We start from the raw sequence: 27,651 nt of genomic DNA, 5'->3' as shown, positions 1-27,651 counted from the left end.
ACATGTAAGCGGGACCTTTTTGCGACAAACTTTTAAATGGGACATACTCGGAAAAAGTCGAAATTTCAGGATGAATCTAAAATGCGACGTAACCTTTAGAGGTGAACTTAATTTGACCTCCTATAACCTTTTGAATGCACATGTCCAACTGTTGAGTGTTTCAGTATTTTTTGCACAGCTTGCTGTTCTATAACAAGGAGCTGAAAGGAAAAATTCATGACAGGTGTTTTAGTGAAGAAAATTTCCAAGGACGTTCGCTTGTATGGCTTTCTGTGACTCTTCCAGTCGCTCTGGATTTCCTTTGCAACCTAATAATGACACTGATGAAACTCGACTCACGTTACGTTTCAACGTCTATACAAGCGTAATAGTTGGATTAAGTTGGGTGTGTCGATTGGTCGCGCCTGCAGGTTGGGGTTCTTGCATGATCAATTGCCCCCCCCCCTCCCGCTTAAACCACCTTTTATACAAGGAGTGTTTTTTGTTTATGGGTTTATACATATTTTATACTACTGTATTTAAACATGTATACAATTAGTCAGGGATTGAGAGGCAGTTTACCATTCGAAAGAGTCGTGTCTGAATAATGGTTAGCTTGAAAAAGTATACAAATGCAAAAATGCTGTTTTGAAATAAAGAGATCATTTTAAGAGGGTAAAAAGCTTGTTGTCTTTATGCACAAAACACATACCAAAACTGTACCTAACCGAAAAGAAAAGAATTTTTCATTGGTTGTATACAAATAGTTAGTTCTCTGGGGTGCCTGCCAACCATGCGGTCCTATTTTATGCAAATGAGCCAAGGGTCAACCCGCCCCCTCAAAACAGGGTAATCTCAGCGAAAGAGGGGGAAAAGTCTGTTATTCTTGATCCGTGTGGTATTTGTACAAAAATATTCCTGGTAAGTAAGAAATATAGGAATATAAGGTGCATTTACCTTTTTAGTAACAAAACATATTCTCTATTCCCTCAGATTTTGAAGTGAGAGAAGGTAACACTTCGGGAAGCAAACATGGCACATCATTTGTGAGCTAAACTTTTTCCTTGAATTTGATCAATGTTTGATTTAGTCTTGAAAACCTGTATACATAGTGAGTGTGTGTGTGTGTGTCCTTTTATCTGTTCGTCCTTGAGCTTCAGCTTGCCAGACAAACCAAAAGCCTGCAAACGGGAGGAGTCATGCTTCCCCCAAATCAGTTTTGAGACTTCTGTTCACTGTTACTATTATAAAAGTGGTAGTCCTGCAAAAAGTCGTTGCTCTAAATAGCATTATGCTTCTGGAAAAAAAAAAAAAAAAAAAAAGGAAACCGCCATTTTTGGCTTGATTATTTTTGTAATTTATGATAGTATTCTTTCTGCATATTATAACTCTAGTATTTTTGTTTTGGTTTAGTCACTATTTGATTCATTTTGTTCACTTAAAATATTCCGTGACTTTTTATTTTACCGTCCCACCTTTACTATCTTTAACTGTGTTTGTAGTGTGTTACTAGTAGATAATTTGATTTAATGGGGCTCAAGTATGTTGTATAAAGTATAAAGTCAGACTCCTGTTTGTGTTGAAAGCCATGCTAACGACGAGAACAGCTGCGTGCTGTGATATGACCACAACAGGTTCAAATTCAGCACATGCAGTGATGTAACAGTTTTCCCAATGTTTTCACACACACTGTGAGCGAGGAGTTGTGTACCGTGGTTCTGTCTGATTTGTGTGACACGCCACTTGACTTTGTGACACTGCACTTGTACCTTTACGATGATGCAGAGGTCTGTGTTGCTTCGAAGGCGGAAAAAAAAAAAGGTGCTCCGTTTCCTCTTGGATTTGTCTGCAGCTATCAATGCATGCATGTGAAAATCCTCCAATATGGCACTGTAAAGAGATTAAACATAATCCATTTATGGCTTCAGATTATCGCCCTCATGTATAGGCAATATAATGTGTGATCACAACATGACATTTAATACGACAAGGTCACACATGATGCCTGTCAAACAGGGGATGGAAGTTTGAAAGAAACAAATTGTCCATGATAATTTGGATTATAAATCTATTAAATACAATACCCTCTTCGATATCTTGGCATATAAAAACGAACAAACTCTGAAAACAAATTAGTTTCCTACTTTTTACAGGATAATCAAGACTGAACTGGCAACAGGTCATGCACGTGCATAGACAAAACAACACAATAAGCTAAAGACAATAACTGAAAAAAGTACCTCCATGTGGTTTTTTTTTTCAGATTAAATGGAGAAATTTACTGGTGTTTTATACGCTAGCAGAGGACATAACACATTTGCCACAAATCATTCTTGAAACTGATAAGAACAGAACATTTGCTTAAATAAGGCTGCTTCTATTATTCTGTTGCGTTATTGTCGTTAACGCTCCCTGGTTCACTTTTCTGCATGTAGCTACTGTTCTTGTTTTAACCATTTTATAATTTCCACAAGCTCTCAATAAATCAAGATATCAACCGCGGTTCATTTTCGCTCTTTTTTTTTTTTTTTTTTTTTTTTTACATCTTCGTCATTCACAAAGGTCGAAAAATGTGAACTAGTCTATTTTGACAAAGTAAGGTATAGAAAGTAAATATCTGTTTTCAAATGTGAACGGGGTAAAAGCAAAAAGTCATCAGGAAAAAAAAGATCAAGTAAGTTATAGATAAAAAAAAATACAATTGATTACTAATGAACCACTGTTGACTACTAAATGAACATAAAAAAAAACAACAACACCATCATCATAGAACCCTAGCCCTCCCCTTCACATCTATAGTTTGATGGCTCAGCCAAGCCAAAGTAATCACATGTAAATGATTTAAGTGGTCACGAATAGGCCGATTTTAGTGAGAGCACGCCGGGAATGTCTTAATCTCACTTTATCACGTCCCTTGCAACCTAGCTGCTAATCTCGTAAAAACGTCTGCTACTCTCGGACCAGGCGGCTCTCGGCCGCCGACCATTCCGCGATGGAGGCTATTATACCTGTTAAAACAGAGACAAGACAGCACACTTGGCGTCAACCTGATGTATTCCCATTACAAGTCCGGCTTTGTGACCATTTTTCTTTTGAGATCAATCGTCTATCAAAGCTAAACAATTACTTGTACAACTGTTAGATTTTGTACTATTTATCGATTAAAACATTTATCTTTAAATCACACTTTTTAAAAAAAAACAAACGGATTCTGTCATCCAAACCTCGTCTCCGCTGTGCTGCACTTATTCCACTAACAACATGGCTGAAAATAGTGAGGAGGTAGTTTACAAGAGCAGCAATAATACTCTTCATTTCGGGATGTTTTTTTTTTACAGATTTTTTTTGAAAATTATTATTTCCATTATTTCTGTGGAAGAAAAATCTATTTTTCTGTTATCTTGTATGGTAATAGGAGAAATCTAACAATTCCCATCCAATTTGTATTTTCTTCCTCGCCGTAAACACCCTGTATGTGTCTACGTTATTTTATTATGCGTTTTACTTGCCAGTTGTTACTAAAATACATATATTTGACACGATATACACAACAAGGTGACAATTTGTTCCCCACCGTTTCATGATGCATTTTACTAGATAGCTGTGACTATAAATACATATTGTCGGGAAAAACACACACGACAAGGTGACTATTCTGGGTAGCTGGATGATAGCGACATGCTACATGTTAGCTTGGCGCTCACACGTTATTTACTGCGGTTATTTGCTGACAACCATACCGCTTTGTCTTCTCCTGTGAGTACACAGTGTATACATACTCTTTTATAATGCATTTGACTAGCTAATTGTTAACAATAAATACCCTGTTGAAAGAATTTTCATAACCTTCTGGGTAGTGGTTTAAATTGACGATAGCAACATGCTACATGTTAGCTCTGCTCTCATTGGCTAACTGCTGCTTATATTTGATGAAAACACACCGTTTGTCCTTTCTTCCTTCCACCGTAAGTATATCTAAATACACACACTTGCTTTTTACTCGCTAACTGTTACTAAAATCCATATATTTTATTTAAGAAAATAGTCACTACACGGTGACAAACCTTCTGGTTTGATGCTGTAAATCATATATGTCAAACTCAGGCCGGGGGGCCAGATTTGGCCCACGATGTAAATATATTTGGCCCGCGAGACCGTATCAAATGTGTATTATAGCTGGCGCGCCAGTATATAGCACATGCGCCACTAATATTACAAATCCCAGCATGCTTTGCTAATGTGTTGGCCCATCCGTCTAGACCGGCGGGCGCCCCTTCCCTTTCTGTTGCAGTCGTTAGCCACTATGCTACCAGTCTCCTCGAGCAAATTTACACAAACGAAAGATGGAAAACGGTTCACTTCCAAGACAGGTGGGAGCCAGATTGTCTGTTCACTACAGTCAAAGACAGACCTGTTGGTCGTGTGTGGAGCAACGTGGCTGTAACAAAGAATATAACATCATTGAATTCATGTTTTTTTTTTTAATGCCCTTTATCAACTCCTAGCTAGGGACCGTTAATAGTTTGAAGTTTGGATTTGTATTGAAGTACATTCTTATTGTTTTCGTTGTTGGCCTTTGAAAAAAGATTTACGTCAAAAAGAAAGGTAGTTGGCGATAGATAAATAGAAGATGGAGAGAATTCATGTTATCTATTTAAATACAAAACAACAAACAAATACCACTTATGTTTTTTTTTTTTTATCACAAATTAGATTTCTCGTGTTTATAATGTTAAAGTTTGTTTATTCCAGATTCAGTGTTTAAGCTAAATTTAAGTTTGTTGTCATATGATAAACTTTAACGCTACATTTCGGCAAAGAAGGGAAACATTCACATCGCAGTGATTTTTCATGAAATATTGAGTTTGGCCCGTGACGTTGTCCAAATTTTTTCTTTTGGCCCACCGTGAATTTGAGCTTGACACCCCTGCTTTAAATGGACGATAGCAACATGCTTGCACGTTAGCTCTGCCCTCAGTGGCAAGCAGCTGCTGCTATTTGCTTAAAACACACACACAATCTTGTATTTTTCTTTCATAATAAATATGCCGATGTGTCACATATGAAACATTAAATCCGTATATTGATGTTTTGCAATCCCGAAATCTAAATAGCTGATGTTATTTGGCAGCCACGAGAAACAATATATAAAAGTCAATAATACATAGCTCTGCTCTCACGGGCTAGCTGCTCCTTTTGCTTAAAAACACATACAATTACTTTTTTCTTTTCTACGAAATATTTTCATGCGCTGTAGATCAACTATAATATCCGTGTATTGATGTTTTGCACAAACGCAATGTGAAAAACTGGTGACATTTCTTTGTAGTCACAAGAGAAAGTAAGTAAAAAGGTCAATGAGGCATTGTGCGTTTATTGTCAGCAGAATGTTGGTCAAAGTTAATTGTGTTCATTCGGAAGAGAAACGAAATGGATTCCTGTGGCTTCGGGGAATCTAATCACCTGGGAGATAGGGGGGAAGGACATAATCAACTTTGACTTAATATGTGCAGAATTCTTCTGACACCAGGCAACACACCATCAAATTACAGAAAACAAATCTGGTCAGTGTCACCTCTGTCAAGAGTCACCTATTAATATGGAAGATAACATACATATTATGCAATGTATCATTTTAATACCTCAATAAAACAGCCTGGGAAGTGGTCGCCATGCGGGCCAAATGTTACGGGGGTAGAAAGGTGAGATTTAGTGCGTTTACACTGAAGAGGGGTCTGTCGTATAGAACCAGGTGGTGCATTTAAAAGGCACCGTTATGTATGTCAAGCAATCTGTTATTTAGAGTAGAATATAGTGTGGAAGAGCAGCTTGCATAGAAAACACAGAAGCAGGCAAACAACCGAAGGTTTTATTCCAACTGTGCAAGTAGGGAAGAAGAAGACTGAGCATAACCATGAGTAGCATGGACAGATCATTGTAAAAACAACAACAAAATAAACCTCAGTGTTTAACGAGGGAACGAGCAGTGACGGTAATGTGACAAAAAAACAAAACAAACTGTTTAATGAGGGAATAAGCAGTGATCATAATGTTAGAACTTTACTCATTTGAGTACAAAATGATTTGTGGTGGATCTGGAATTAGATATTGCTGCCAAATTTGTTTCCTCGAGCCCTTGTGATTTTTTTTGAACAAGGCCAATATTTTGTCTAATAAAACGAGATGACAGCTACCATTTGGGGGGGATTTCCAAAGGCTTGTAAGAAAACGTGGATGTTTGATTTTTAAGAAATGGTGAATTTATCCTGATTTATGGACGCCAGCTGCACAGTGTCAGCTGTGTGAAGCACAACGCAAACAATGGCCCAACTGTGGGATTTATAAAAAAAATTATTATTCAGAGATTTGTCAGTCACATTTGAGTCGCTGTGTCTCAGCAGAACCATCTCCAATGTACGTGATCAAAAAATGGTACCGCCTGCCTATTTGTGAAGGTTTACATAAGTCGCCATGATGAAACAAAACGTTCCCTGCAAACTAACAAAAAAAGTTGCATAAATAAATCTGAGTAATCCATTCATTTTTGTCCCTTTTGTATTCCAGGAAAACGATTCAGCTATCACGCAGTGATTCTTGGATGGATTTTCCAAATTGTGGAAAAGGAGGAGCCATTTCGCCAGAACTCGATGAGGGATCCAGTGTACCTCACCTCTCAGCCGAGTACCAGGAAATATTTGGTAGGTAGTTATTCCCATCAACATGTAACAGTTGGACTCAACTTACATGGCTTGTTTGTTGAACATTAGATCAGCTCTGCCGCTATGACCAAGGTCGTAGTGTACTGTACGTCAAAATAGACAGCGCCACGGGTGATGCGTGTAACGACATGTTCAAAAGGAATTAACGTGAGGTAAATTATTCCGGGCCGCAACTGCCTGATTTGCCTGCCCTGTTACGGCGCCTCTGAACCAATGCACAAGCTCGTAAGTCAAACGCTTAGCAATTTATTGATTCCTTAATTCGTTTTATTTCAACCATATATATATTTTTTTGGGTGGGGGCGGGCGGCAGAGTTACATAAGATTTTATCGTTGCGGGGGCATAGACAGGCTGTCACACACAACTTTGGGCATCAAGGGGAAAAGGCGCAGGTGCCTGAACACCCATATCATTCACATATCACTCCTTACTTTTCCAGCGTGCCCACTGATTCTTTTGTAAACTGATTTCCGTCTTATTATTCCCCGCCGCCCTTCTCCGCCTCATGACTCACCAAGGGCATTTTCCTGTGTCAGTCCCAAACGTGGGTAAATATAGATTAAAGGTATCGTACGTGTGAGCCGGCACATATTATACCTGACCACACTGCAGACACGCCTGTGCGCCGGGCTTGGTGCCAAGTCGTGATTAGAGACCTTTTATATCCGCAGAGCGCGCTCATTTACCTGCTGCGAAGCACGTTTACCGCCTTAGGTCTTGACTATTAGTCTCGCCAGTCCAGTGTCACCAGCTAAAAGGTCACAACAGTTTAAATAGGACAAAATATTGGTCCGATTTACAGCAAAGGACCCCCTAAATAATACAGCAAAAAAGCTGTTTTTTCAAATATCACAACAAAAAAATGTGTATATTTTAAGTCGTAGCTGTATAAGAGCAAAAGTTGTATTTCTAATAGAATATAATCCCAATATTATGATTTTATCATATTCCTGAGTCAGGATAAGGACGGTTGAATTTAGGTTGCCGTGAGAATTCTGATTAATGGCACTTCCAATCATTTCAATGAGGAAAGATGATTTGAGACCAAACTTAAAATGATTTCTTTACATTCTCTTTTTTGTGTCGCTGTCCAATACAGTGATATTTGTCTTTATAAAATATTTTGTTTGGGGGGGCTATTGTGATTCATGGCATTTCAGTGCATTTCAATTAATAACATTGATATTACTGTACAAATAATTATGAAAGCTTGGTCACGCAAAGAATGAAACTCAAGTCAAGTTACTGCTGTATTTAGGATCTTGCGTGTGATTGTTAGGCTGCACTATTGGATGTGGCCAAAACGTATTAGGCTGTAAATCTTAGCTTTATTTATTTCTTTATTTATTTTTTTGCAGTTGAAGCACATTTGCCAGCTCCTTAAATACCAAACCCTCTTATGTTAACTTTTGAAACATGCCACACTGACACGAAACAAGCACAATTAAGCTAAGACAGGGAGCTAGCTCGCACCCTGGGCCCTAAGCTGCCGTTAAATCACAGATTAAATGTTTACGGCATTCTTTCGGAGTTGTACTCTCTGAAAGCAAGAGGGCCCCCAGAATTTACTGGGATTATATGGTGTGCTTTAAATATGTAGGTATGCATTTAAAGAGAGGGGAGCTAATCCGGCTAGGAAGCAGCGGGGCAACAGGGTTTAGAGGAAACCGGTTTCAAAACAAACATGGCCAAAGATCCCCAAAGGTCCACTTAAAAGCACACTCAGAGGGCTTAGATTGGTGCCATGGGGCCTGCAGATCAGCTACTGCTAAAGTGTTACTGAGCAAGTTGCTAATCCCGCAGCCATAACCACTGCTTAAAAAAACGGGGGCAAGCGACACTACAATGTCAATACTTTCAATTTGATCCAGTCTTAACAACCATTGAAATGCAGTTGCGGATGGTCAGGCCAAAAAAAGGGCTGCACTGCTTCCAGTATTGTATGCGGATTTTTTATTGATTTATTTAGTTTTTTGTCCCATCAGATTTCAGCCTCTATATGTCGTCATGTCAATCTAATCCGCCCCGGGCCTTCAGAATCGGTACTACTGCCCAATGTAACTTCAACTGTATCAGCAGTAGGGCTATTTCTTTCACGATCAGATTTCAAATTCGTCCTCACATGACGTCACCAAACTTGCCAAGCATTCATGGCGACGACGTTGGTGATTTTAAATCCACCCGTTTTGCAAAACCTTATGCCGTTTATTGCTTTTTGGCATTCAATCGACAAACCACATACATAGATGTCATACTTAAACCATGTCACAGACTCATTTTGACCTATGAAACTGTGAACAACCACATGAAACAGTAGAAAATGGATTCTGATGGAAGGGGACCTTTAAATGTTTTTTTTTTTTTTCCTCATGTTATTATATAACGTGAACATTGATTCTGAACTGCAACTCCAGAAGATGATCTGTGTGGCACAGTTGCTTGCTGTTATATTCCATTGTTGTAAGATTTCTATAACCACGAAATAAGTCGGGTTAAGTCCCGAATGAAGCCCCAGGTACCAAATGCACTGCTCGCCACTGTTGAAATGAAAGTTGGCCCATTATTCCATGCGCATGGTGCAGACTAAAATGACTGTGCAGAGGTCCTGCACGCTAATGATTAGCTAGCGCCACATTACAACATGGCATGTTTGCTTGCATGTTGATTGGCAGGTTGTCATGACAAAAATATATTTTTTATACATTTTCTGTACATTTAGGCTTTTCATACTCATGGTAACTAATATTTTTGTCTGGTAAAATAGTAAAAAAAAAAAAATAATAATTAATCAATTAATTCAAATTTATACTATTCAAAATGAGAATAATTATTGCATTATTAGAAGTATATATACACACAGTTTAACATTTTTTTTAACCTTATCTACGAATGACCTTCCCGATCTATCTAAAAATAAAATGCCCATCCCTAAAGTAGAGCATTCTAATAAATTACAGTACAGTACATGCATCGATTGATATATATATATATATTTTTTATTAAAGTTTTGATTTCGAACCTATTTTGAACATATTGTAAAAATGGTATGTAAAAACATCAATTTACGCTTTTATGGTATTTTGTGTCATTTGCGGCTAAAAGATGCCCATCCATTCATTAAAAAAAAATACTTCAACACAGATTTGGCTAGTGAATAAATTACCTAATTTTAACTTGTTTTATTGATAAATATTACAACACTGAGATTTTCAGGAGTAATTAAACTTCACAGTTGTTCCACACGTACAATTCCCTTTTCCTTTATTTAATTCTTTTCCAGACGTAACTTTCTTCAGGCCTCCAGTTGCCTAAAACGCCTTCATGTTTTGAATTTACAAGGCATCCTGTTGGTTTGGCATGCACTTGTTAGCCTACAAATATGTTTTTGTGTGGACGTTTTAAAAAAACAACCTTTTGATGTCAAAAGTAATTTGTCATTTTATTATTGATGCTATATTTGAGTCTTAGAACCTTTTGAACCTCACACTCGACGGTTGTTTAAGACGATAAATTGCGTTAATGACTCACACTTTTCACATGACCGGCTCATCTGACATCCTTACGTAAGATGTTTGGCACGGGGACCAGATGTTATTGGCACGTCATGAGCGACAGCTGCTCTGTCATTAAAAAGAGAAAAATCCATTAGATAGCCCATGACTCGTCGTTCAATTCTTCATCGGCCCCAAGCAGTTGTTCAACCACTTCTCAAAAAACAACAACTATGGGCCCATTTCTAAACTGCCCTGTGTGCCAAAAATGTTTTAATAAATTGCCGCAAACCAGTTAGTCACCATGTTGAGAGCTGCAGTATTTTGGATACATTTTAGTCTGGTTATCATCAATTACATGCCTCTTACAACGTTCTAATGCCGCTAAATCTTCAATTCTGGTTCTGCTTGATCCCAGTGCAGCTTTTGATACCATCGATCATAATATCGATCATCATAGACTAAAAGAATGGGTAGACATTGGCCAGAAAACACAACACAAGAAACTTTTCTGTATTTTATATAAAAACAATATAATTTGAAAATAAATATGCTTTACTGTTTTACATGGACACATAAAAACAGATTATGAGTGATGGAACAACAATAACAAAAAAGGAGCTAATGAATCAGCTTTCTAAGACTGATGGCGGAGGTTGTTTATATAGATTTCGAACATGTGTTGTTGGTGATGGAAGTAGTAGTAGTAATGGTGGTGTTTGTAGCAGTAGTTCTTCTGTATTTGCAAAACACACGTGCTACTTCCTTACATACATTTCTACACGTGCTAAAAGTTCATCACATGCTTTGCGGACGAGCGGCTTAATAATTCTGGAGGTGTCCTCGCTACAAAGGAACCGTTTAGGGAATGTTAGTAAATATCTGATCTTTTTTTTTTTTTTTTTTTTTTTTTTTAATTTCAGTTATATATGTAAAAAACAAAACAAAAATAAAAGCACAGAGAATCCATGCTAAATGGGACAGTCATTGGGAGAGATGGGACACAACACTGCATATATAAATAGAGCGCATTAAATATGGGCAACAAAATGAATACTGAAAAATACTCTATGACCTTATAAATTATCTAAAATGAACTATGGCATGAAGGGATAATATTAGCTATATACAAGTCAAGAGAGGACGTGTAAATGAAGCACTACTGTGTTAAATCCCCATTTGCCTGGAAAATGAACAAATAATTTATAAAGCACTTTTCTTCGTCTTTTTTTTTTTTTTTTTTTTAAGCGAGGCACTGGTTTTCCCGATGGAATCAAACTACAGTAGAGTTTTCATTCAGTGGTTTTCTTTCACGCCAGCTATAATAGCATGTTGGCTAGCAGTATCCCTTTAAAGGCACTCCTTGTGTCGTGTGCTGAAAATGTCCTTGGAGGGAAAAGCAGCCAACTTTTGGAAGATTCCCCACCCGCTGTGCCAGTAAAAGTAGACATCCGCGTGTGAATCCATGCCAGAGCCCTCTTCCTCTTCACCCTTGTCGTCTTAAAGCAGTCTTAAATCTCCAAGCATTTTGCGCACCAGCACAGTAGACTCGCATCCAGTGAAGTAAAAGCAACAAGGCGGTTAGAAGGCGCTTCCGTCAAATGATGCATTGTTTTAGTTTTGATTTTTTTTTTTTTATTTTGATTTTTTTTTTTTTGTAGCAGCAAACAGTTGTGTAGTATGCTGGTCTACACACTAACTCACACACACGGATACTGTCGATGTACAGTGGGAGGCAACAGTCCATCCCTCTCTGGCAGTCGAGAGCGGAATGCTTTCCACAGAAAAGAAGAGCTTACGGGTCAAAAATGTCAAAGTGCTGTGCTGTGAAATATCCGTTGTATTACGTTCTAATAATAGAACGGAGTATTCCTTCATCTTGTATGTGCATGGTCTTCCTCCTCCCTCATCTTCTGGGCTTGTCACATCTGAACAAATAGTAAAATCAGAATCAGACACACATTTAAACTTATTAAAACAGACTTTCTAAACATACTTGAACACACACACACACACACACACAAATTGCGAGCATAAACCGTATAGAAACTACTGTTCGTGTTGTTGTGTTGAGTTTGTGTGTGAGCTGTGGCCGACAGCAGCTTACGCGTGTGTAGGCCTCGTTGTCTTGTCATGTGTTTTACGTTAAATAAAAAGCTGAAAAATGCATTAGCAACTGTGGCGTTTCTTTCCCACATGTGAAGGCATCACAGTAGGTACGTATTCTGGATTGTAAAACCCATAAAAGCAAACGAACTGGACTGTACTGCTTAATGGAAATGGTATGAGGTCTGGGGTTTAAAGTTTTAAAAAAGGCTGTTAAGTTGCGTTTGTGACCTGTTTACGGTTTTATTCCTACAACCTTTATATTTAATCTAGTAATGAAATAAAGTACAAAGTTTGAGGAACATTTCTTTTTTTCTGGCCCTGGGGTTAAAATAATACAACAAATACAAAGAAAAAAAACAGCTGTCAAGGGCCTTGGTTGGGCTACATTAGCCAATCAGGAGCCTGAAGAAAGTCCTTTCCGGAAAAGGCACTTTAATTGACAACCATAGTGAGAAAAAAGGGGACTCATGAATCCGGACTGAATATATAGTACAGTATGTTACCAAAGCAAAAGTAAAATCAGACGAGCCAAAGAAATGATTTTTTTCCCCCACATTAACAAACATCAACAGAATACAGAATTTCGATAAGTTTTTACCCTACTGAAAAAGGGATATAAAACTTGAGTTAACTTGAGTTAACTTGAGTTAACTTGAGTTAACTTGAGTTAACTTGACCTAACGACGGGGCTTAAAGTGACACTCACCTGCAGGTCCTCTCGTTGAGCTCTAGTTGGCGATCTTTACAAAACTCGATGGTGTGTTTGCAGGAGCAGTGGCAGGTTTGCGGATCCTGCAAGTACAAATGCTTCCTTCTCTCTGAGCACGGCTTGCAAACACTGGATGGAGGACAGACAATCAGACAGATAGACAGACACAGAGACAGGAAGAAAGGAAGGAGAGAGAGAGACGAGGATTATCAAGAGTGAAAACGGTCACTCGCAGGTCATACGGCCCGGTTTTCTCTTCCAAGTGTTTGCATAGCATGTGGCAGTCTGGCTGGTATTGCACACAGTCTAAAACACACGTGGTAAAATGAACCCGCCTTCTCGCCCCCTGAACTCTTCCTCTTTCATTGGACCACTCTCACATGCCTTACGTTTGTTTGTCAAAGAAGACTCAAGAATCTGCTTGATGCGTCGTTAGGACATTTAATTTTATTGTCAAAAAGATGGGAGGACGAAGCTAAGCTCCATTGCTTCATACATGGATGACAAACCAACAATTGCACTTAAGACACAAAATGGAGGCAGAATTGTTGCGAGACAAGAGCATCGTCGGTGACACAAAAAAACAGTGCTTGGTACACAATTGGTCTGGTTTACAAACGTCCCCTAGCAGAAGGGAAAGAAAGCAACAGATAGCCATCACTCATATCTGAACATGACATGACAAAAAGTACCAGCATTGTGCGCGGGGAGAAAAAAAAAAGATGAAAAGCACAAAGAGGGCAAAGGAGACGGAGGCGAGACACAGCATAGCTACACAGACTAAACACGGTGATTACGATCCCGCTGATAGAGGAACACCAATGACAACGGCTAACTGTCGATGCGTCTATTCCCGCTGATCCGTTATCATTCATCTGAAGTTGAGATGTTGTGGGGACTATGTACCTCGGCTTTTACTTTTCTTTCAGGACACATCACAACAGTTGGGCGTGGCGTACGGTAAGCCCTTTGGGCATTTATTTGCTATCCTTGATATCCAGCTTCAGGTCCACGTATTAGTCCGTTGTACGTCCAAACAAGTAGAACAGTTCAGCTCACTAGGAGAATGATTAGAACCTTCCAGTAACAGGATTGTGTCCAACCAGTAACATTTTTTTCCCACTAACAGTTTGACTTTTGGCGTACTATTATGACCTTAAGCTGATCTCACAGATACCAAATAAATGCTCAAGATACCGCTCATGGCTATCGAATTAATGCTTGAACTACTTTTTATAGTGGTGTTACCGCTAGCCACTAACATCGGCGGACGATTGATTAGACTTGACGTATGAGATGGATTAACTACGCAGTTAGCAGCGAGTGACAACGTTAGCAAAACACGTACAGGCATGAGATGACAAGTTGAGAGAATGACGGGCACGTTAGCGACATGCTAATGGACGGGGTGCGGATGTAGTACATTAAAAAGGGCAAAGGATCTCCTCCCAAGCCATCTTAATTACGAGAAGCACGACACTCAGGTGCAGGTAGGTGGAGAAGGCGGAGCTGACGTACGCATCGCCAATTGTTATGTCTCGGTTTTTCTTTCGCTTTCGTTTTTGGCCTTTAGCCGGGCCTCGCCGGGATTGTCTGGAAGAGAGAGAGAGCACAACAACGCAGAGAGAGAGCCTGAGAGAGTGAAGAGACGGAGAGACTGAACAGCTGCTTTGCGTGTTCTGCACTCATGGATGCTACAAATTGAGTCAAAACGGCGATATATTTGTGGAAAGTTATTGGTGAACTTCATTGCTGTTGCTTGAGTTTCAGATGGCCACTAACTCAATAAGTCAAACAGAATCAGGCCGTTCAAATGCAAGAGATGTATTAAAAAAAACAAAAAAACAAACCTGCCTTTACAACAGGGTGTAGACCAGTTTGCCACAGGAAATTATTTTTTACTGAATGACTCCAGAAATATTTACTTATTCACTACAAATAATGTATTCTTGTTCATTGACAAATCGTGACTAAATGCACTTCCACTAGATGACAGCAGGTCCACGTATGCTCGCCGCACCGCGCGATGTGGCCGAACCCGACCGGAATGAAACCATCGCAAATCGATGACAGTTGACGACTTACACACATTGAGCCATTCGATCCACGGAGGCGCTGCAATTTCATCTGTACCTGTGGATGAAAACTGCGGCCTTGTATTAGGTTTTGCGGCTCCGCATAGAGTGTACGGCGGGCCTTAGTTTGCGTATCCGCCTGTTGCCTTTGCGGATTACCTTGACCTGAATGACTGAGAATTTACACAGACGCCTACTGCCATTCATAAAACACTTTAAAAAAGGCTTTGTGTTCAGTTGAACAGACCCAGCGTTCATATCGAGTAAATACATTTCTCAGTAAATTTAGGCGAGATCATCATTTCAGTACACTGCATATACTTTTTCTGACAGTTTTGTTTTCGTGGTGTGTCGTGAGATTTTTTCCTAATGTAAAATATGTGCGATTTTATACTGTCTTACTGTAATGCCCTCTCTTGTGGAAAGGAGAGCCAAAGTCGCCAATGCACTTTTCCAGTCGTTTCTTGAACGTGGGAGAACGGTAAACCACAGCCACACAGGAGCTGCTGTCATCCACAGCACACACCCAGACTGACTCGCTGATGTTACACGGCACCCCAATTGTCCCCTCGTCTTAAAGACACATGCACGTACACAGTCGTAAAGTACAGGAACAGTCTGTTTAAGTACAAGTGTGGGAGCTGTAAAACCTTTAAAAACTTTCTTTTATATGGTCTTCATGTTGCGTATTTTCACCTATTGCGGATGTGTTTGAAACATGGAAGTAAATCAAGTGATTAAGTGAGTGTGAATTGTTGTTTGTATATATGTGCCCTGGGATTGACTGGCGACCAGTCCAGCGACCAGTCTCGCCCGCAGTTAGCTCGGAAAGGCTCCGGCGCGGTTCACGGTGGTGACTTGTTATCCCTCCCGAAAGAATAGTTAAATTGCAGTGAGAAAGTACAGGAGACGTTTCCTATGTAAAACTATGCGAGAATGTGATTCAATTTTATGGGAATTTAATCATTAGGCGAGAGGACAATGTGACTGGTAAAGATTCAGAAACACATGTCGTTGTGTCCCACATAAATTATGGAACATTGTGGACCTAAAATGTTCCGTGAGAAGATAAGTGGGCAAGCAATTTATTGCGTTCTCTTCTAAAAAAAAACAAAACAAAAAACATAAAATTCCTCTCGTGAATGGAAGATAATAAACTTCCTCTGGACCACATCAGTCAACCCGAGTCCTAACTTTTTGATTCAAAGCACAACACAATGGGAACAAGCTCATAAAGGATTCAAAGCTTACAAAGGATGCACCTGTGGCTTCACATGTGCACGTTTTGCTTCTTGGCATTTTACTTTCAAGCATGTTAAAGACCCTTTAATGAAAGCTCTATGAGGCCAAGTAGGAAGTCATCCAATGGCCCATATCCATGGCTATGTTCTATTAAACATCTCTCTGCCTCTGCGAATAAACCACAATCAAGAGAAAAGACAGAAATGCAACAGACTCCTGTCATCTATTTGTAATGCGAGCAAGTACACGTCTCGAGCTTTGTTCTGTGCATCTGCATGCAGCCAAAACAAAGTCATGCATCTGCTAAAAGATGGGCAAAGGAACTTTTTAGAAGCAGAAAAAAACCCAGCAACGCTTCAATTGCATTGTAGAATAAACGTTTACTAACCATCGGAACTACTGTGATAAATACAGCAAAGTAATATGAGAGTCATATGGTGCCACATAACTCAGAACATTGACATTACCATAGTTGGTAATAGAATGCTACATGTGTCCTGGCTGGTCCACCACCGACCTACCGACAATTTGAGACCACGTAAGTAGGAGACGTACAGTATGGTTGCTACGGCAACAACAGAACTGCTAACTGCTAAAAACCAGCATGTCAACAACATTATTTTTAAACTGATATTAGTTTTATATTCAGTGGAACCCAGACTAATGACTGCACCAAATTGTGAGTTTTATGAGTAATGTAATTTTCTGTCGCTCGGTCGATTTTTGTAACATTTTTTTATATATATTTTTTTGCTTTGTGTTGTGAGCCAAGATTTGAGGTATGAGCGAACTTGTCCACTTCAGGAGATTCTGATGGGTCTCCTGCATGTACCTTTAAAACGTTGTTGCGAAATAACCAATGAGAAGACGCCGCCAGAACCGTTCATCAAATTCGTACTTCTTCAGACCACCATTGCATTTGTTTTAACGCACGTAAGTTCGACAATAGACCTTGATTTTCGCTGGACCAAATGTGATTGCGAATTTAGCTTTTATCTGCTTTCAATGTAAAATGTCATTTGCAACCCACTACCACCGTTGCAAAATGATAAGACCTGAAATCGGCTAAATATCAGTTATTACATTTACGTACTCACATTCTTGTAACAGTCTTAAAGATGAAACTGTACAACATACTGCAAAAGATTTATTGTTCTGGTGCTAAATCTGTCGTTTGCGGTGTGTTTATATGTGGCATTTTTCTTCCTTGACGGAAAAAAATTGGCATGATTTGACAGTACTGACTTACTACATGGTGTTGTTTTGAATAATTACGAAATCCGGTGTATTTTGGAGCCTGGCGGTTCGCTCCTTCTCCCGACCTCTCACATTGATGACTCCAGTCACACTACTGGCCAACGTACAAAAAAACAAAACAAAAAGCACCATAGTTGAATGACCCCGAGAGCGTTGTTGTTGTCAACCGCAAGCTAGCGTGGGACAACTCGTAAACAATCAAAACGAGGTTAAAGAGGAGGCCCCCCGACACTGGCGCTTATCTGTACGACAAATGGCCCTGTCTAAAGCCCAAACATAAGCACCCGCCCCCGATATTACCAAGTGTTCACTTAGGGAGTCGTTTTAACGGGTTTTAGCGGCTTCTGGTGCCGGCGGAGCGACTTCATAAACTGCTATCGATATCAGAGCGAGCGGCGACCGGAGTAGCGGGAGTTAAGTGGATGTAAACGAGGGGAAGAATGTAAATAGGAGATAGGGCGAGGGGGAGGAAAGGTGTAAAGGTCAGCTGTGGCGAGGGCAACGAACTCGTTAAGAGTCACTCATTCACCGGCACGCTTTAATTGCGGCGTAAACCACCTGCAAGCCTCAGCAATGTAGGCTTTTGTTAATACGAAAAACAGGGGGGGGGGGAAATGCACTGAGAGTCGATTAATCGTGTCTTCAAGCCACTGAGGCAAAAGGGAATGCATTACTTGGTTACAACCTGCAGAGGCGCAGTTGAGTCAATCTATTTGCGGCTTTAAGAACGACGGGTAGTTCACACAGACCTACGCAACATTTCTGCTCAGGAACCCACTGACATTGAAACAGGAGGTCAGAACATTCAGAGATTCTCCTAACAAAAAAACTAGGGATATCAGAACCTAAACTGCACTATAACCTTTAAAGGTGAACCTCATTTGACCTTCTCTAAACTTTTCAATTAACCTGTTGTGAATTTTTACATTCAGCTCCTTGTAAGTTGGACAGAAAATTCTGTAAGAGCTGGACAAAAGTTTCGAGAAGGTCATTTTAGGTTCACTCATAAATTTCACCCAGAAGCCTAATATCTCTCATTTTTGGTGACACAGTGGAACCTCCAAAAAGCGGAACAATTTGGAATCCAACCCAACTTCTCTTCCTCAAAGTAAACAAGTTTTAGAGACGTCAGAAACTGATGTTTCGGGTGAGAGCAAAATATGGGGAACTCTTAAAAACGGTTGGCAGTGAATGACGTCTCTTTACGCTTGTACGACAAGCTAAGAACATTCAAATGTTACTTCATACAGTGCCTGTACAGTTACTAAAAGTTTGACTGGCCTTGGAAGTCAACCGGAATTACAGCTCGTGTTCAACTTTGGAGGCGCCACCGTAGTCAGATGGAGGAAACCTAGTCAAAATGGCCATCCGTGAGCGAGAGGCCCAAGTCTTTTTTTTTTTTTTTTTTTGCAGGACGGAACAGGAACAAGATCAAATCACTGCTGGCTATTGTTCAACTCGAGCATTAAAGCTCAAAGAAGCTCTGTACTCACTTTTCTCTCAGCTCTTTCACTTCTTTCTTTACCCTGAAAGCAGGCACAAAAACAAAATGTGACATTAGATACGTAAGGGTGGTCCATGGATCATCATCATCATCCAAAAAATGTTGCCTAACTAGCTTTCACTTTGAAATGAACCTGAACCATTTGTTGCACAGTCACACGTGACGGGGTTGCTTGGCTGTTGTTTCATGGATGCGTACGCACACAATAGCAGGTCTAAAACAACTCCCGCTGATAATACTTTGTGGTGAAATCTCTTGTTAGGCAAAAGTGTGAGGAAAGGCGCACTATTTCAGTTTGCGGGGTCACGCACCGTGCAGGCGTGTTGAAACATTTTTGGGCCGAAACTGTATTTCATCAGCAGGCTTTTCATGAGTGTCTCAACCCATAAAGAGAGATAATCAATGCGCTTTTCAAGCATCAATGATTATTGGCAGTCAATCAGGCGTGGGACTAAACCACTTCAAATCTTATTTACAATTCCGTGATTACAGTGGGCCTACAGGGTAGAAAAGGCTCAATACTTGATTGCTAGGAAAGACCCAGGGTCAACAGTCCTGCTCGTTAGGGGCACGTAAATTCTTTGTGGACGAACGTATTGGGACAATCGATGAATTCATCAATCAGGGGTTGGGCTAGACCTTCGCAAGACATTTTTGGACAGTTGCATGCTGACATTGTTGTGGAAAGAGTTGGAAAAGGCCTTTTTCTGGTGCACAGTGCATGCAGTGCAGTATTGACCTTTTTTTTTTTTTTTTTTTTTACTCTTTAGGCCTGCTGACAAATTTTCCACTTTTCATTGAAGGGGCAGCGACAGTAGGTTCAATGGCCACTTATCCCAACACTTTTGGAAAGGTAGTGGTGTTTCCCAACTTTTTATTGAGCCAAGGCACATATGTTACATTCAAAATAATCTCGTGGAACCCCACCGAACAAAAATGGCGCAGAAATGAGAAAAAATGAACAGAGGTTATTTATATATCTTCTGCCATCTAGTGGAGAGCATTTAATTGTTCTGCCTGTCCTTATACGTCACTAGCGTAGATAGACAGCGGTACGTCGTTTGTTGTAAATGAATCATTTTCAATGCATCACACAACTCAGGAAAAATACTTGATGGTTGTACAGGGGACAGAGACATTACTTGTTTCATCGTCTTACAAGATAATGAGACAGTTAAACTAGATTTAACACTAAATTTGAAGAACCGAAAGTGGGGAAACACATGAAATTTGGGTAGTAGTAGCAGTAATGTGTCTCCATGCGATGGAATGAGGATAAGCCGGTGCACAAATATGGGAAATGTCTACTGGGATACGCTTCAACATGCAAAGACCTTTTTTTTTTTTTTTTTTTTTTTTTTAATCACGAGCCAAGAGAAGGAAGCAGATGATAAGGAGATATGAATCTAGCAGACATGTCAAATGTGTCAGAAGCTGGCGGAGGAGCGTTTGACATTTCTTTTTGTTGTTGTTGTTGTTGTTTTTTTAAACATTCACATGCTTTAGCCATGTGGGTGTGTGTGTATGGAGGGTTTCTTACCTACACTCGCATGCGCTGTGTTCTGTAAAACTCATGAAGATGTCATTTTTTTGCCTTTGGGTTGTTACTCTTTTGATCTGCGAAGGGAACAGAGGGCAGTCCATCAGGAGAACATGTGCAAAAATACACAAGGGTCACCGATCAGCAAAAAGTTAATCGAACAATCACATAATGTACTTGTGGTCTCTTGTTGTTTAATCCAAATGGATCAAAAACAGATCCAAAACCACACTTGGAGGCACATTATTGACTGTGATCTACAAATTGTTGCAACCATAACTGTCCTGTTGAATAACCACTACTAAAACGGCTCTCGGTGCCAGAAGTAAACTGATGATTCAAGCACATTGATCTTCCAAACCCACAGAGTAGACCACCCCGCTCTCCGAAAACAAAACGGCTCCCCAAAGCATCATCAATCATTGAGTTTGCAGACCTCCATGGTCACGTTATAGCTGGACGTGGGCATGCACTGCAGCGTCTCGTCGTTGCAGCAGCCGGCGCAGCGCGTCAACACCACACAGGACGGGATGAAGATGTGCTCCACCTCCTCGGGGTACTCTTGCAGGATCTCCACCAGCAGCTCCCGAGGCTTACACAAGCTCTTGTTGTACACCTCTATCAAGGGGATCACTGCAAAGGGATACGGACACAGTGAGACAATATAGGCAAAAGGCTCATTGGCAATCATTTGAAAGCCCTTGCAAAGAGTGACAACTATGAAGTACTCACGTGTGGAGCTTAGAGTATTAAACTGTTATTCACCATTTCGGTTTTCCCGATTTTTTTTTTTGGGGGGGGGGGTTGTAGCTAAAACGGGACCCCGAGATACACCTCGACCTCGGCATGAGTGCCCACTGTCTAAGAACTCGAGTGCCTTTATTCACATTAGCGGTTATGCAGCGCAGTTGCGATGTGCAGTTCTATGCATGCGCCCCAAAAACGCATCATCCCTTCGGATAGTCCACAGGCATGGATGCTGTAGAGCGCCTCGTTGTCAGCTGTGAATGCGCAGACGTCACATTGGTGGAGACGAAGCGAGTACGAAGGATTTATTATTTTTTTGAAGTCAGGATTGACAGCCAGCATATGTACGGGGGGGTCGCACTGGCGTGGCCGCTTTAGAGCGCCTCGTTGTCACGGCATGGTATTCCCACATTCCAAAATCACGCATGTCAGGTTAATTGAATTTGTCCGTAGGTGTAAAGGCAAATGTGAATGGTTGTGCGTTTGTATGTGCCCTGCCTAAGCTGGGCAGTATTTTGGAGCATTTGGTTATCACCTCTGCCTTGCGATCAACGTTCCGGCCTAGAATCTTGTTTTCTTCTTTCTTTTTAGGTTCAGTGAAGACTCTGACGTGTCCTTAGTGGGAAATTATTGAGTTTCACTTAATTGGCCCCAAAAATATGATTGATTTACTTCAAATAATGTATCTTTGTTCATCTATCTACACCAGTGGTATATAGTGACAGGCAGAATAATGAAATGCTCTTCCACTAGATGGCAGAAGGTATAATTAACCTGTCTATCCACTTGTTGCCATTCATACAAGAGAATTATGATCAGTTTTCATGATTTCAGTATAAAAGTATATACCTTTGCGACATTTTTGCTTGCTGGTGTGCCCTGACATTTTGCTCAAAAATTTCAAATATGTGCCTCGGCTCAATAGGTTTGAGAAAACATTTGGTTATTTGTTGCTTCAAACTTCAGCATCAACAATAACAAACAGTATACAGCCGTCAAACTTGTTTTCATCTTGGGCCACATCACAGTTATAGCAAGTATGCCATATAAATGAACAGTCATATTATTACATAATTGCCCCTGTATTATTGATTATTATCACTTGGCACGACACATTTCCCAGGCTGGCAAGGGCCACATAAAAATGACGCAAGTCTCGGCTAGGGGTTCGGCTTTGGAAAATCCTTGAGTCTTTGGCCTTGGGCCAATCGAATAAATGTACATGTAAATGTCACATAGTACTCAATACTTTCCTGAAACTGCTCTCACAACGTTAGAAGCAGACAAAATGTCTTGTTAAGGTGAATAAGATGCAAATGTGTTTGATGACCTGGCGATGACTTGATTAAGGGGTGCATCTCAATACTTTTGTCCACGTGTAAATCCATCCACGGCACGCAAAACGCTCGGCTCGTCCCTTGAGAAACATACCGGACTCGCCGCTTCCAACCAATCAGTGTGAGAACAAGTGAGCGGAAAACAAGCCTCGGGCGGCCAATACAAACATGACGCCGGTGCCTGAAGAATAACTACAAGTTTCCCTTTTTTCCCAACTCTGACTCTTCCCAAATCCGATTGGGCAATGCTGGGATTGTGCAAAAAAAAAAAAAAAAAAAAAAAGGGGGGGTGAAATTCCATTCCTTTCTATAAAAGTGCGTCTGGTGACCGTAACATTTCCCTCGGCCTAACCTCAGACATGAAAAAAATGTGGAAAAAAAAAAAAAAAAAGTTCCCCATGTCTCCATTTAAAGGCCTTGGAGTGGAGCGGGAAAAGTGTCCACTAGGGGGCGAGCATGTGCCTGTACAGTGGCAAAGTGAACCGCCGCACAAGTGGGCTTCGCACGCACACACACACATACGCGCACGCTCACTCATTAACACCATTCTCACACTTTCACGACCGCACACTCTTTGTCTCTCTCTCATACACATTTACATACACTGAGGAACACCCCCCCCCCCCCCCCTCGCCCCACCCACACGTATTGATGTTCCCACCCTTGTCCTATAGGTCACCTACCGTCATGTGGACCTCGCTGCGTTTCCCTCGGTAATTGGGCACTCTGCAACAACAACACACACACAAAAAAAAAAAGGGTCAAAAAGTGAGCTGTGCAAGGACTTAGTGTGCAAAACTGTATATTTACGTTTTGCGGTTGAACCCCTGAGATACTCCCAAAAATCTTATCTCGGCCTACACATGTGTATATACACACACACACGCACACACACACATGGTATAGGCTGAGCCAGAGTTAAAGCCATCACGTAAAATGATAAATCACTTTTACACTGACATTCAAAATAGACATAGAGATTAGGGTTTCCCGAACTCAGCTTTTCAAAAAATATGTAGGACAAATCCATCAACGCGAAAAAGTATGCGAAGCCTTTGCATAAATGGATTATGAAAATGTAAACTTAACTTGACATTAATTTCCTATGACAGTCGCGAAGGCAATAAAATAGTGTACAGAAGGGATTCTCAAAGTGTGGCACGAGTACCACCAGTGGCACGCGGGGCTCCCTCTCGTGGTACACAAAAGAATCACTCAATTAAATGTTCAAACACGCCGTAATGTTACAGTGGTTTCAACTTTTTATTATTATTATTTTTTTAAATCCAGTACAGTTAGTTTGTTGAGTAAAATTCAGTTCTATATAACTTATACCTGTAAGAAACGACGTTTTCAAACATTTCTTTAGGCACAATTAATGTTCAACTTTTATCTGCAATATATATATAATAATATATATTCCAAGATTTACATAGCACGTAGGGGCAATGTGACTCGAGCTTGGAACTGAACGTGGCGAACCTTTTACAACCCCGTGTGCGCGACAAGTGTGTTGATTTCGCAACCTTCATGGACTCCTGGCTGCATTCATTCCCATTAAAAGCCGGTAAGAATGTCAACCAGCCACTCCCCCCCCCCCCCCCCCCAACTCCGTCACCCCCTTTCACTGCTTCACTGCGTGCGCGTGTGTTTGTGCGCGCGCAATGGCACCACACAAAAGGATTACTGGCAAGTTTCCATGAGTTTGCAATACCTCGCTTATGTTGCGTGAGACGCCAGCACTCGTTCCGAATTGGATTTAATGAAAAAAAATAAAAAATACCGAGTCATTCCCGTTGAAGGGACGTAGGGTACCCGCCCCTTCCGGGTGGCGTGAGAGAGTGAGAGAGTGGGGGTCCGGTTGTGAGTGCAACCTCCCCTCAAGTAACCACCCACCGACGCACTCATTCAAAACACTGGGATATGCTTGCAAATCCCAATAAGTGGATAGGATGCCCCTTTCTAATTTGGCAGTTAGAACTGGAACGGGGGAGGGGGGGGGGGATTATTATTATTATTATTACAGTTATGATAAAAGAATAGATTCTTATCTTGTGTTTTTTCTATCTTCACCTTTGCTTTGATGAACGACTATTATGTCTTCCACATGACTAATGACCTTTGAGCAGCCAGTACAGTAGCTGGAATGGTTCACTAAGTTCTTAAAAAATATATATATATATTTTTTTAAAATGTGTCAAAATGTAAAGAAAATAAAAAAAGTGGAATAAATAAAAAAAGAGTCATTGCACGTTTTAATAATAATAATAATAATTATTATTATTATTACAGTTATGATAAAAGAATAGATTCTTTTTTTTTTTTTTTCTATCTTCACGTTTGCTTTGATGAACGACTATTATGTCTTCCACATGACTAATGACCTATGAGCAGCCAGTACAGTAGCTGGAAAGGTTCACTGAGTTCTTAAAAAAGGAAAAAAAAATAATTAAAATAAAAAAATAAATAAAAAAGTGAGTGTTAAAATGTAAAGAAAATAAAAAAGTAAAATAAATAAACAAATAACCAGTCATCGCACGTTTTACTTATTATTATTATTATTATTATTATTATTTTATTATTATTTAATAGTTAAAATGTAATCCTTAATTGGAAGAGCAGGCTTTAAGCCAAACATTGTTGACTTGGAAATAACACTAACACGAAAAGTCATTGAAGATTATGTTAATTTGAAAAATAAATACAACAATATGTAATAAAATATTTTAAATATATATATATATATATATATTCATCCTTAATTTAAAAAAGGCTTCATATGTCATGGCATTGTTTGATGCATTTATAGTAAATTTATTTTTAATTTAAATAATAATAATAACAATGATAATCTGAAAATGTTCACATTTTCTTTCCTTGAATATTTAAAAAATTCCAATTCATTCATTGGTAATTTTTTACGTTTTGTGTACGAATATAAAAATGTTGTTATAAATATATACCTATATATATATTTTTTATTTATTTATTTTAAAATATTTCTTTAAATCACTTCATATGTTCGCATTCTTTTTACATCTTTACATAAAATAAATAATCTTTACAATCATATACAATAAAATAAATAAAATATGTTTAAATATACACAAATAAATATTAAAACAAATTAAAAGTCCTTGAATAATAATAATAAAAATAATGCCTTATACGTTGGCTTTTTTATTTATTTATTTATTTCTATTTTTAAGGACCAGCAATGACCCGGCAAGGTCGAGTGACGCATTTTCTCTCTCTCTTTTTTTTTTTTTTTTTTTTTTTTTTTTTTTTGGGACCCAACGTTGACTCACCTTGACAGCCGACAGCGTCAGAAATAATAGTGTCAAACTGTCAATAAAGTTCATGGTGTTGTCAAATCCAAATCCGGGTGAGGTGTTAGAATCCGCGGTGGTGCTGTTGCTGGTGGTGGCGGTGGTGGGAGGCGGTGGGCTTCGCGTTCATGAAGTTAGTATTTACAAGCAAGGCTTTTAAAAAGAGGATCCTGTGGGTGCAGCGGCGTGCCAAAAAAATCAAATACAAAATAAAAAATCCTCTTTGCGCCCCAAACTCTTCACTTGTCGAGCGATCCTCGGGGGTGGGTGGGGGGTTGGGGGCGAGGTGGGGGGGTTACTATCCACACATTACACACAAACACAGAGAGGCAGAATCCGGGACATCTCACATGGCTGCGCGCTTTCCCGCAGAGGCTGAGTGGCAACATTACGCACCGAATAATAATCCCATGCTTGTTGCGCCAGTGGCAGTCAGTCCGCCGTTCGCACCGCACTCCTGTACCTCCTTTGACCCGAACCCAAGCGACGTTAAACGGGCAGGAAGGCCGCGTACGCTCCGTTCTGACGTCTCCTTTGCGCGCAAGAAAGATGATCACCCAAGAACCGGGACGCGTCCACCTCTCCAGCGCTTGCTGCACTCCACAGTGTGAGTGCGCGCGTCTGTGTGTGCGTGTGTGTTTGAAGCGGGCCGGCCGTGATTGGTGCACTCAAGGTGGGGGGCGTGGCAAGTTCAACTCTTGAGTTTGGCTCCTGGTTGTGCGTCGACTCATGTAATGGCGCTATCAAGTCGGGGACCCTCGTCCTGACAGGAATGAGGCATGAGCTTTTTTTTTTTTTTCGCACGGAGGGGAAAGTGGGGCAATGCACCACCACGTCCAGCAGGTGGCGCAGTGGTGAAAAAAGACTGGCGCTGTATAAATGTCCATGAGCAATTCAATTGATCTATGCAGTATTAGCATTGAAATGCAACCAATCCATTCTAGCCCCCTCACAGAAAAACAAAAACACTTGTTTAAATGTATTTTCAATAAAGAAAAATAGCACTGTATTGCAGGCACGTGCACAGACATTTTTGCAGGCAGGTGCTCCAGCCAAAAAATGAGCACTCATCGCCAAAATTATTCATAGGATTGAGAAAAATCTGTATTATTTATTTAACTTATGTATTTATTAAAACAACACGGTCAATAATTCGACTATTAATAAAGGAACTGAAGGGAAGCTGCAGCAGATATATAATGTCTACACACCCCTGTTCAACAGGTAGGTTTTAATGATATACAAAAATGAGACCAAGATAAATAATTAAAAAAATTAATAAATCACAGTTAGTTAACCTATAACCTGTACAACTCAATTGAGAAAAAAAATAGAGCGTGGAAATAAAAATAAACAACCAAGATAATGTGGCTGCACAAGTGCACACACCCTCATAAATGTGTTCAGGATTAAACAATCACATTCTTAACAACTCGTGTTAAATGGAGGTCAGCAAATACCTTCCACCATTAAAAGTGCCTCTGATTAAGCTCAAATAAATTAAAGTGGGACTATATGTACAATTCTCCCAAGGTTACGTCACTCCCGTAGGAACAGAACTGGTTTTCACACTTGGTAAATTTGTGAATAAAATGAGACTAGATCATCATTT

The 27,651-nt window shown here is 40.0% G+C and overlaps 1 protein-coding gene across 3 annotated transcripts; it reads right to left on the bottom strand.

The window, feature by feature from the left end:
- Positions 1-10,694: 10,694 nt before the first annotated feature.
- On the bottom strand, positions 10,695-26,664 carry vegfab (vascular endothelial growth factor Ab). Of its 3 annotated transcripts, XM_061753998.1 has the most exons (8): positions 26,019-26,664; positions 23,394-23,436; positions 21,063-21,259; positions 20,627-20,703; positions 19,076-19,108; positions 14,527-14,601; positions 13,006-13,137; positions 10,695-12,118 (listed from the first exon to the last, which is right to left on the bottom strand). In XM_061753998.1, exons 1-8 carry the CDS (start codon positions 26,070-26,072, stop codon positions 12,097-12,099), a joined length of 633 nt encoding a protein of 210 aa, XP_061609982.1. In that variant the 5' UTR covers positions 26,073-26,664; the 3' UTR covers positions 10,695-12,096. The 3 variants fall into 3 exon arrangements, with proteins under 3 accessions (XP_061609982.1, XP_061609983.1, XP_061609985.1); XM_061753999.1 differs by lacking the exon at positions 14,527-14,601 and having other exon boundaries at positions 26,019-26,661; XM_061754001.1 differs by lacking the exons at positions 10,695-12,118; positions 14,527-14,601 and having other exon boundaries at positions 13,002-13,137; positions 26,019-26,663.
- Positions 26,665-27,651: the final 987 nt, after the last annotated feature.

The sequence above is a fragment of the Phyllopteryx taeniolatus genome, chromosome 18, assembly GCF_024500385.1.
Source record: "Phyllopteryx taeniolatus isolate TA_2022b chromosome 18, UOR_Ptae_1.2, whole genome shotgun sequence".
NCBI classification, from domain to species: Eukaryota; Metazoa; Chordata; class Actinopteri; order Syngnathiformes; family Syngnathidae; genus Phyllopteryx; species Phyllopteryx taeniolatus.
This window is presented reverse-complemented; position numbering and strand designations above follow the sequence as displayed.

Excerpts from the sequence above, each read along its gene's own strand:
- vegfab (XM_061753998.1), bottom strand. The coding sequence starts at position 26,072 with ATGAACTTTATTGACAGTTTGACACTATTATTTCTGACGCTGTCGGCT. Across the intron at positions 13,138-14,526 it reads GACATAACAATTGGCGATGC|TGTTTGCAAGCCGTGCTCAG; the intron begins GTACGTCAGCTC and ends TCCTCCATCCAG. Across the intron at positions 12,119-13,005 it reads CTCAACGAGAGGACCTGCAG|ATGTGACAAGCCCAGAAGAT; the intron begins GTGAGTGTCACT and ends CTATTTGTTCAG.